This window comes from Eulemur rufifrons, chromosome 9 (genome assembly GCF_041146395.1).
Source record: "Eulemur rufifrons isolate Redbay chromosome 9, OSU_ERuf_1, whole genome shotgun sequence".
NCBI classification, from domain to species: Eukaryota; Metazoa; Chordata; class Mammalia; order Primates; family Lemuridae; genus Eulemur; species Eulemur rufifrons.
The window spans coordinates 12629345-12641394 of record NC_090991.1 but is presented as its reverse complement, the minus strand read 5'-3'; the positions used below and the strand labels follow the sequence as shown (position 1 = coordinate 12641394).

At 35.5% G+C, this 12050-nt stretch overlaps 1 protein-coding gene across 5 annotated transcripts in view; it reads left to right on the top strand.

Moving 5' to 3' along the window:
- Positions 1-12050, top strand: part of KIAA0753 (KIAA0753 ortholog) — a 61065-nt gene that overhangs the window by 15421 nt on the left and 33594 nt on the right. For 2 of the 5 annotated variants that reach the window (XM_069483430.1, XM_069483429.1), the window contains exons 4-7: positions 1799-1905; positions 2561-2954; positions 3476-3691; positions 5612-5822. Coding sequence is in view for 2 of the 5 variants with exons in the window: in XM_069483429.1 (XP_069339530.1) it covers positions 3485-3691; positions 5612-5822 (418 nt within the window). In the remaining 3 variants the exon portion in view is untranslated. Of the gene's footprint in view, positions 1-1798; positions 1906-2560; positions 2955-2990; positions 3054-3475; positions 3692-5611; positions 5823-12050 lie in introns of all 5 variants that reach the window. The other 3 variants (XM_069483428.1, XM_069483431.1, XM_069483432.1) reach the window with 3 other exon arrangements.

The window sequence follows — 12050 nt, the reverse complement described above, 5'->3', positions numbered from 1 at the left end:
AGTCTAGAATTTTCTTTTGCATTTTAAATTTAATATATGCATATGTACATATGTGCATGTTACATAAAGAATTTAAGGTAACTTTAAAAAAACATCTGTGATTGAACAAGGTAAAATAAAAATATGCACATGAGTATATTGTGGCATAGGAAAAAATAAGGAAAGGATAAAGATTTACTAGGGATAAGTTACGTATTTGTTTCTGAGCTTCCTAGGAACCAGCTAATGAGGAAACTGTGGTCAGTTGCAGAATTTATAAAATCTAAAACAGAAAAAACAATTGTGCAGGGAAAATAATTATTCCACATACTAAAGCCAGAAAGAAATTTCTTCTGTGGGTCTTCTTGAAGAGTATGTTGTGTACTGTCATGAACAATTCAAACACATTCTGATACCAAAATAACAGAAGTGCTATGGCTCGTTTCTCATAGCATTCCTTAGCATCAGTCTGTGGCATGACCCCCGCATGTTCGTGGGCAGAAGCCACGCTACCAGGGGGATGAAGCCAGGAGGCCCACTGCTCTGGTGATCAGGCCCAACACGGGGACTTTTAGAACAGAGCTTTCAAACTCTCTGTGGGGAAAGCCTGGGTTGGTTTATTTTATTTGTTTAAATTTTCAACATAAATCAATACTTTGTAAACTATAATACAAATGTGACAAAAGTGCCAAATTGCTTTAGAAGCATGTAAATGTATACTTTCACTTTCTGCATTTACCTTGTGGTGGACTAGTAATAGTTTGCAATGGCATCTAGCTGCAGACCACCTTTTCCAAGTAGCCCTAAAGTGCCCATTTGTGCTTCCCATGTGCTGCTCTGTAGAACAATTGCATCAGAATCATCTGTAAGGTGAGCAGTTAACCCCTCCCTCCCCAGGCCAGTTCCCATTTATATTCATCCAAGCTTTGAGTCTGGATTTCCTCCCCACTGTGCATCCCAAAGGAGATAGAAGTAATTTGGCCTATAGGTTCCCATAAGACTGCAGCTACATGTGTAACTGCTGACTGCAAATTTTTGCCTGCTTCAAAACAGCCTTATATTCTTTTCATTGTTTGATGTTTTAATGAGTACATATTAAACATTTGAACTTATAAAATACGCTTACACTAACAAAATGCTACTTTTCTCTGACTTGTATGTTGGAATTTTGTAGGAGAATTTGTATAAATGTCTTTGAAAACCACAGGCCTGAACGTGTGGATAGATTGCATCTCCCTCAGGCAATCTTCCAGAAATAATTTCTTTGAACCAATCTTTTGAAAATGTGGAGCACCAGTGTGTACAGGATATGCTTTCTGACAAATATTTGAAGACTTTAGACATTCAAATAGTTTTAATACTTGCTATCTTAATATATTAGAGGAGAGACCTCTCTTTTGGATTCAAGATAAGAAAGCGTCAAAATAATCTTGCTAAACAGAAAAATAGGTGGTAAAGAGTTTTTGAAAAAAATAGAAAGCACAACAGATTTTGGCTCAATGTAAAGAATTTTAATAAAATAATACGAGGTGCTTCACAGTGAAATAGCTGTCCAGGGGGATTTGGTTCAGGGAGTTCCGGCATGAAGGGAAGCATGATCAAGTTCATGTCTTCATGTCCCTTCCATCTCTGTGTCCGTACACAGGCACACTCATTGCTGGTTTCTTGGCCGATGAAAAATGAAATTTTCTGTTATGACAGCCTCACTTTTTTTCTTAATAAAACTATAGATCTTTATTATTTGTTTAAATAATTGACATTTTTATAAGTTTTTGTATGTATGGCTTGTAAGTCACCTTTGGGGGGGAAATATTTTCAGACAGACTAGAAGAGGCTTTGGATCCAGATGAAGAACGTCGAGTCCGTGTCAGGAGACAGGAGCAAGCTGTTCGTTCTGCCCGAATGCTCTACGTCCTCCAGCAGCAGGTGTGGAAGGCCCAGGGAGAAGTAGGGCAGTCAGCTTTGTGTATTGCTTTCTTAGAGAATTTCTGACTGATTTGTGAGGCTAAATTTCCTGAACACATAGACAATTCCTTTCTTTTCGTAATCTACTTTTTTGTGTGTGTTACATGTATATGGCTGAACTCCTTAAACAGTGATTCTTGACTTTTTGAGATCATAGACTCTTGAGCCCTGACATGCTTATACAGCACATATTTTTGCTAGGAAATCAGGTGGATCAGTTACCCTGAAACCCTTGTTCCCAGGTGTGAACCCTAGTCTTAGAGGAAAGGGACTTTGTTAGTTTCCCATCTGTCTCATATTAATAATGTACTAGAATCTCAGTAGATAATAAATAATTTGAATCTTTATTAAACCGTAAGGAATGGAGACTGTGTTAAATGTCTTTCAGGACATGTTTAGTGCCTGCTAAACAGGCATTTACATTCTTTACATTGCAATAGATTTTTAAAAAAATATTTTTTCCTAATACCTTATTTACTAATAAGCTTTTAACTAATTTCTGGTCACTGACATCCCATGTTGGCCTTATTGCTTGAACCAAAAACTGTAGTTTTTCATTTAAAAGAATATGCCTGAGTTAGATTTTGCTCTGTATTCTTTTGGGGTTCTGTTTCAGTTCTTATTCTACGCTGCTGCCACAGAAATTGATCTAAAACATGACTCTTATCACGTTAGATCTCTGCTTAAAAGACTTCAATGGCTCTCTGTAACTTAGAAGAGGAAAGCTAAATTCTTTAGCATGGCACATAAGACTTCATGATCTGGTCCTCCTACCTTTCCAGAGTCACCTCCTCCTTCGCTCCTTCATGTTAAATTCCTATTACATTGGGGACCAAGGGATGGAAGGTGAACACTGTACTCTATTCACCATCTTGAACTGGAAACCAATAACTGTTTTTTGGGTGCATGAATGAAGAGCCTTTTCTCATTTGCAAGTGATTTGAATTAATAATGGTTATGTTTGGACAAGACAAGATGTATCCCTTTCTACAAAAAAGATCAGTGGAAAGGTACGAAGTTTTCCTTTTTTCCCCTTTACAAAACAGGTAAAAGAAATCCAGGAAGAATTGGATAAATTGAGTCCACATAAAATTAAACACACTAAGAAGGTATGATGCAATTGAGTTATGATTAACACTTATTTGTAAATTTATAAATTACACTTCCCAGTATTTTGTTAGTGTTGCATGTGGGTTCTCTGCACTAATATATCTTCAGTGCTTGTAGAAACCTGTTAATGACAGAGTGAGCACTTCAATATTCTGAATATGGGGTTCCCTTCCAAGGAACAGGTTTTGAAGGATATATTTTTGTTGTTGTTGCCGCTGGTATAAGAAACTGGGAATAGGAAGGAAAAGACTTTGTCATTAGAAAACTTTAAACTTTATAATTCCCTTTACTATGAAAAAGTTTTCATAATGGGAATCACTTTATATAGGAAGAAGATAGACTATAAATATTCTTAAAGATTGGGTTAGTATTAGGAAGTTCTGAATTTTGAAATAACTTTTCACATCTTGTTTATTGCCAGTCGTGGGCAATGTCTAGGCTGGCGGCTGCCCATCGAGGAGCCATTCGGGCCTTACAGATGTTTGTCACTCAGTTTACTGACCGAGGGGAACACCCAGTTCCTACACACTGTAGGGAGCTGGGCAGCCTTATCCGCCAGCTTTCACTTTGTTCTGCCAAGCTGGATGCCGATCCTTCTGTTCCTGATGTGGTTATAGATATTCTGCAACAAATTGAGGTATGAAATTGACTCCGATTTTTGCTCAAAATGTATTGGAAGAAGTAATGTTTACTGTCGCCTAGTTTCATGAGGATTTATGCAGAACACAAGACAAAGCTCCTACCTGGTAAATTAAAGCTTTGCAGGGGCAGAAGAAACACTTCATTTTTATTTTATCCTTTTTACAGTGTAGTCTATATTGTATTTCACTTCTTTGAAATTTGGTAGCTTGAGTATAAAACATATAACAACTTTAAACCAGGTCCATTAATTAAACAGAATATTCCATTCCCTGGCCATGCCATTTAAGGAAGAATTTATTAGCAAAGAAAAGGAAAAGAGTAAAGCGCTCTTAAATTAGTGCTTAGATTGGAATAGTAGTGTTTAATCTAGATGGATTTTAGAAAAGAAGAAACACTTAAAGATACAGTATCTGGAAGCAAAGCCTTAAATCGTGTGATGTAACTAGAGACTTCTAGAAATTCTCGTTGGTGACAAAGACAATAATAGCAGTATGCTCTTAATTTTATGGTTCTCTGAAGTTTGCACAGTGCTACCACATAATTATGCCATTTAATTCTTACTATAGCAGTGTGATTTGTAGTTGGTTTTATTACAACTATTTTATAGATTAAGATTTTTTTTTAAAGAAGCAAAAGTTAGAGAGATGATTCAAAATTACTACTTTTGAGAGCTGGAAATCAAATTCCTATCTTCTGACTCCCATGCCAGTACTTATTTCTACTACGCCATATGTTATCCACAAATAAAAAGATGATCTTTATGTCAGCGTGGCATAGTAAGCTGTTAGCTGTAAAAGAACGGCGATGAGGTAGAGAGAATTCTAGACTAAATGACGTGCCAGTTCTACCATTATTAACTAGCTCTTGGTGGTCTCTAAGTCCCCTTCTGCCTTTACAGTTCCATTGCCCAGATATGTTTGTGATTTGCATTGGTTACCTTTGTGTATATAGAACTCATTATCAGGAATGTTATTGTCAAGTACAGACCTCAGGACTTTAAGCAGTATGTCAAGTCATGTGATGCTTTTTAAACTTATTCATAAAAAAATTTATTGGCCAAAATGATTTCCTTTAGAGGACATAGCTTCGTAATTCTAGAAAGGACCTTAAAAGACCTTAAAAGACTGCTGTCTAGTTCATCTCCCACATTTTAAGCGTGAGCAAGAGTACATTTACCGTATTTCTTAAACAGAATGTTTATCTCCCCTACTTTTGAAAATATTCAATAGTGCAAGACATTTTTCTTTCTTATTGCTGTACTATATCATTTCACAGCTTATTATCTTATTACCTTATTATCATTTGAACTGGCCCTCCCTGGCTATGTTCAGTTGTCCTTAATTTGTACTGACCAGATGGAGACTGGGCCCTCACTGCCCTGTAATGAGTGGTTGGGTACTCAACAGAGGATATGCCTTTTTTAGGAAGGAGGGACACAGATCTTCTACCGTAATTGTGGTAGACAAGTAACCAAAGCCACTGGACCTGCTCAGTTTCCTTTAGTTTATGAAAATGTATGTTAAATGTAGTATGTTTGCCCACTTGAAAGACTATTTGAGTTTATGAGTTTTTGTTGAGAAATAAAATGCTTTTAAAGCATATAGGATAATATTCTGAAGATTATAGTTAGTTTCTGAAATGATTATCCTTAATTTTAGGATTTGGATGCCTTTAAAAGTAGTCAAATTCATTATCTCTTTGCTATTGATTTTAGTGAGCTAAACATGTAAAGGAACTCACAGAAATTATTTTTACTAATTAAGTATTCTATATAATAAAATTCTAAAATTAACGTTTTGTTAACCATTAGAGATAGCCATTTAATAACACATTTCTCTGGAGTCCTTATTTTCAGTTTTGTGATTAAAAGTCCTACTTATGTAGATAAACTAAGAGAATAATTGTTTCATGGCAGGCTTTGGAATCTCTCCTGGAAAAGAAACTGTCACCAAAAAAGGTGAAGAAATGTTTCAGTGAAATTCGGAATAGATTTCCCATTGGTAGCCAAAGGACCTTGGAGAGATGGCCAAGTACATCGCCAAAGAGCGAGAGGAGACCCTTTGTAGCAAAGGAGACATTTCCATGGGAAATGAGTCGACCTTCAGTGGCAAAGAAATTTCTTGCTGGTATGTGTCTTAAAGTGTTTATTGTGAGATATTTTATTCATTGAAATTATCTGGGCTGTAACAGTTAATGCACTAAGGGGAGTATCAGGGTTTAGAACCTAGTCCACAATAGATGAACTTTACCTGGGATCAGAAAATAGCAACCAAGATGCTTCCTTAGGCTGGAGGCTGGACTATTCTTCGCTGGAGGAGGTCTAGGGAAAGTAAAATTCACTTGTCCTACATCATAGCATTTGGGCTACCCAAAGTAAATTCCTTATAGGCTGGAAGTTAGAACCCTACTTTTTAAAAATTTATTACATTTTAATGATAGATAAATATACACACACACACATGCATTTAAGTGTATTTTTTCACATAGGTAATAAATTCTTGTTATTCTAAGATGTGGAATTGTTAGATGATATGGTATGCACATAAAAACAGATACTGCCAGTGCCCCTTAAAAGTAGGTGTACATTAATGTTTTGATTAACAGTGACATCAATATGTATTTCCCCATATCCTCGCCAAGTACTTCATATAATAAAATTAAAAAATTTTTCCAGTCTTGGTAGAAAATGATATCTTATTGTTTTATATTGCATTTTGCTGATTCCTAGTGAGGGTTATCATATCTTCACATATTCCTTAGCCATGTTTATTTCCTCTTCTGTAATTGGCCTGCTCATTTTCTTTCTCCATCTGCCTGCTCGGTTCTAAGTCTTTTGTTTATGGGCGTATAGAAGTTCTTTATATATTTTGCATATATTTTATATATACATAAAAAGGATCTTAATCTTTTTTTGGTTTACATGTATTGTAAATGTTTCCCCCTGCTTAGTCTTTTATCTTTGAAATTTATTTACGATGTCTTCTCTGGTACAGAAAATTTTAGTTTTGTAGGCAAATCATCAATCTTTCTTGATATTTTAATATTTGATAAGGCAGTTCTCTCTTTGTTCTTTTTCAAAATTTTGCTGATGGTCATTGCTCATCTTCCTGAGGAATTTAAAATGAGCTAGTCAAGTTCCATGAAAAATGCTGTTGGGATTTTGATTGCATTGAGTTTATAATAATTCAAGGAGAAATGCTATCTTTATGATATGGAATCTTCCTGTCCATTTATTCATGCCCCTTCTCCATCCCATAGGTTGAATTTTATCATTTTCTGCATGTAGGTTTTATAAATTCCTTATGAGGCTTATTTCTAGATTTTATATTATAAAAACTATAAGGTTTTTATAGCTATTGTGAGTGGGAAATTCTTTTTTATTATGAAATTGGTTATTGCTACTTAAAGGAAAGCTATTGGATTTGTATGTTGCTTTTATATCTGGCACTGTGCTGAACCTCTTTTTGTTATGATATTGTATTTTGTTTATTCTGAGGTATACATTTGAACATTTCTGAAATGGGGGTATATTCTTAATTTATGATAACTTACAACTGTAGCATTTTAAAATTATAAACATTTTAAACAACATTTAAAAATTCCTGTTGATGTATAAAGTAATGATGTGTCTTATAATTGATGTTTTAGATTTAATGAAATATGAAATGTTAGTTAATTCTTTTGTATTTTTCTAGATAGATGAGATCACCCATCAATAAGCGTGGCCAAATCCAGTAAACTAGTTTTCCTTTTAATTAAAATAGAACATACAGGTAAAAAAGTAGAAAAATATAAATTTACAGCTCAATTAATTACCAGAAGACAAAGACATTTACGTAACTACTGTCCAAGTAAAGAAATATTAATAGAACATTACTAGCACCTAAGAAATTCCCCTTGTACCCACCCCTTCCAATCTATATCCCTCCCTCTTCCCTAGATGATTATTACTCTATTTTTTAATGCCATTCTTTGGTTTTGCCTGGTTTGAAACTTTGTAAAAATGAAATTACCCAATAGATATTCTTTTGGGACAGATTTTTTTCACTTAGCACTTTGTGAGATTTATCTATTCTGTTTGTACAGCTGTGATTTATGTTCATTACTATATTGTATTCCACCATATGAATATATCACAATTTATTGTTTGAATCATTGAGTTATTTTCAGTCTTGGGTGATTATAAAGACAATCACTATGCTTGTTCTTATACATGTCTCTTGGTACATATGTGCATACATTTCTGTTGGGTTATTCCCAAAATTATAATTATTAGGTCATAGATTATGTGTTTGTTCAACTATAGTAGATAAAGTTTTTTTTTCAAAGCACGTTTATCGTTTTATATTCTCATGAGCAGTACATGAGAAGAGTTGCTACACATCCTTGTCAGCACTTGTTACTACTTTTTAAAATTTTAGCCACTTGGTTGGAGTGTAAATTTATCATTGTGGTTTTAATTTACATTTTCTAAATAATGTGAGCACTTTTTTATATTTTTATAGGCCATGTTGATGTCTTTTGTGACGTGCCAGTTCAGATCTTTTGCTGTTCCTCCCTCCCTCTTTCCTGTGTCTCTTTCACTCTTTCTCTTTCCTCCTTCCTTCCTTCCTCTCTCTCTCATTTCTTTATTGATTTATATTTTTTTAACAGAAATATTCTGTATGTGGAAACTTTTTCAGTTATATGTATTATAAATATCTTAGAAATAAAATGTGTCTTGCTTGTCTCAGTGGTTATCTTTTGGTGAACAGAATTCTTAATTTCACAGTAGTTCAATTAATCTTTTCCTGTATTGTTTTCGTTTTGTTTTATTTTTGTTTTTGTATCCTAAGAAGTTTTTCCCTATGCCAAGGTTAAGAAGATTTTTTTAATGTTATTTCCTAGAAAATTTCATTTTCTTCCAGATGAGTATCCAGTTGACCTAGCACTATTTGTTGAAAAGATTATTCTTTCCCCAAAGTGACAAGCAGTGCCAATTTTGTTATAAATCAAGTGTCCACATATGTATGGGTCAGTTTCTGGACACTGTGTTATGCCAGTGCTATGCTCTTTAATTATCCTGTCTTAATATCCAGTTAAACAGCTTTTCCCACTTATCCTTCCTCCAGAATGTCTTGGCTAATCTTGACCTTCGGTATTTACATAGAAATTTTGAAATCAGAATTCATCAATTTCCACTAAACCTCCACCTACTTCCACCTCCTCCAAAAAACCAAAAAACAACCAGGGAATTGATATCTTTACAATATTAAATTCCATAATCCGCCAGCAGGGTATATCTCTCCATTTATTTAGGTTAACTTTAAATACTCTCAATAATTTTTTTTATGTGTGTGTGTGTAATATATACACACACACATTTATTTGTGTGTGTATAGTGTTGTTCATCCCTTATTAGATTTAATCCTTGGTATTGATATTTTTAATGCTCTCGTAAATTTTTTAAAAAAATTTAATTGCCAATGTTTATTGGAGATCTATAAATATGTAATTGATATTGATTTTTATGTTCTGACCTTATATCCAGCAACCTTGCTAAAACTCATTTATTTCTGATAATTTATCTAGGTTGTTTTTGTTTTGCTATGTTTACAATATTATCTGTACATAACTACTGCTTTATTTCCCTCTTTTTTTTTTTTTTTTTTTTGAGACAGAGTCTCACTCTGTTGCCCAGGCTAGAGTGAGTGCCGTGGCGTCAGCCTAGCTCACAGCAACCTCAAACTCCTGAGCTCAAGCGATCCTCCTGTCTCAGCCTCCCGAGTAGCTGGGACTACAGGCATGCGCCACCATGCCCGGCTAATTTTTTCTATATATATTTTTAGCTGTCCATATAATTTCTTTCTATTTTTAGTAGAGATGGGGTCTCGCTCTTGCTCAGGCTGGTCTCGAACTCCTGAGCTCAAACGATCCGCCCACCTCGGCCTCCCAGAGTGCTAGGATTACAGGCGTGAGCCACCGCGCCTGGCCTTATTTCCCTCTTTACAGTCTTAATCTTTTTATTTCTTTTTCATCAATAGTTTTCTGGTTTTGTTTACTTGATCTGTAGATGACTGATATAAAGATGTGTTAAAGTCTCTTGTGATACTTGAGACTTTCTTAATTTCTCATTACATTTCTGTTAATTTTTTCTTTGTATGTTTTGAAGTTGTGTTATTAGAAGCATAATAGTTCCTGACTATTAAATCTTTTTTGGTGGATTTTAAATTTTGGTTTTCTGTTTTTGTTTTTGTTTTTTTAGAGGCAAGGTCTCACTCTGTTGCCCAGGCTGGAGTGCAGTGGCACAAGCATAGCTCAGTATAACTTTGAACTCCTGGACTCAAGTGATCCTCCCACATCAACCTCCCAAGTGGCTAGGATTATAGGTGCATGACACCATACCCAACTAATTTTTAAATTTTTTTGTAGAGACAGGATTTGACTATGTTGCTCAGGCTGGTCTCAAACTCCTGGCCTCAAGTGATTCTCCTGCCTCGTCCTCCCAAAGCGCTGAGCTTAAAAGGCATGAGCCACCGTGTCTGGCCTATATGTTGTTATTATTAAATATCTCTCTTTATCTCTTTTAAGTTCATTAACTTGGCTTATGTTTTGTCTGATATTAATATTGCTTCATCTACTTAACTTATTTGGTGTTTTCCTGGGATAACATTTTTCATCCCTTTATATAAGTCAGTCTTTCTTTGCTTTTTTATTTTAAGAATGTCTCTTCTAAGCAGTTTATTATTGGTGTTTTTAACCCTGTTTTAGAGCTCTATATTTAACCTACTTACATTTACTGAGATTAATGACATATTTGAACTTTTTTCTACCTTATTTTATATTTTTCATTTGCCAAAGTTTTTTTTTCCTTAGTTGTAATTTATGATATTAACCAAGATTTTCCTGTTTTATTTTTTCCTCTATTGATTTGAAAGTTATCTGTCAGTCCAGAATTTGGTTGATTTCTATCTCAATCTGCCACTGTTCTGTGGAACCTTAATAGCTTAGTGTTCCACCTCTAACACGAGTGTAACTGGGAGAGACAGGGAGAACCAAACTGTTTTTTCTACTCTCACTCACTCAACACTCTCAGTACTTCACTTCTGACACCAGATGTATGGGTTTTTTTTCACTGCATAAGCAGTTCTCCAGTAGCTACTAACTGGGGGTCCTACAATTCAATTCAATTCTGACACTGTCTACCTGGGATTAGAATCAGATCCCACAGGTTAAGACTCAATCCTATACGACTGCCCCCACTTCAGACACCAATTGCAAGTCCCCGGTTGTGACCTGTGCTTCTGACTGAGCAGCTATAAATCAGGGTTCCCTCAACCCATTCCTAGGATTTGCTAAGATGGCTGGTAGAACTCAGGGGAATGTTCACCCCTTTTTTATAAAGGGTATTACAAAGGATACAGATGAACAAACAGATGGAAGAGATGCAGGATGCATAGGGCAAGGTACGTGGGAAGGGATTTGGAGCTTCCATGCCTTCTCCAGGTGCTCCACCTTCCAAGAACCTCAACGTGTTCAGCAACCCTGGAGCCCTCCAAAACCTGTATTTCAGGGATTTTTATGGAGGCTTCATCATGTAGGCATGATCAATTATTAACTCAGTCTCTAGCCCCTTGGCCCCTCCAAGGGTAGAGCTGAAAGTCCCAAGCTTCTAATCATGGCTTGGTTTTTCTGATGACCAGCCCCCATCTAGGAGCCCACCAAGAGTCACCTCATTAGAACAAAAGATGCTTCTATCACCCAGGAAATTCTAGGGGATTAGGAGCCCTATGTCAGGAATTGGAGTTAAAGACCAAATATTAGAACAAACAATGCTCCTAGCACCCTTGTGGCTCAGGAAATTATAAGGGTTTTAGAAGCTCTATGCCAGGAACTGGGGGAGACACCAAATATATGTCTTTGATTATATTACAATATCACAGTAACAAAAGCTAATTTACTCGGTTACCATTAGATAGTTGTTCACTATGATGGGATATTATCTCTCTTTCATTGGTAGACACGTAGAATTAACGTTGTATCTGCCTTTGAATCAGAAGTCTGCTTATGTGACTGACTTAGTTGTTACAAATAGTAAATTAGGTAATTACTAAATGCTACAAAAATGTAAGGTGGTATTTTTAGTTCATAACAATAGCGTCAAGTTATTAAGAAAAGGCTAGTCATGTGAGGCATATTCTAACTAAGAAAAATCTTTGGTGGCCATTTCACAGTGAGTTTTGGGTCATAAAAGAGTAAGCTTTAGTTCTCAGGAAAATACATTTATGTGGAATAACTCCTTAGTCCCTCACAGGGCAGAATGAATGGGTCTAGCCTGGGACTGAAAGTCAGAAGACGTGGCTCTGCCACTTACT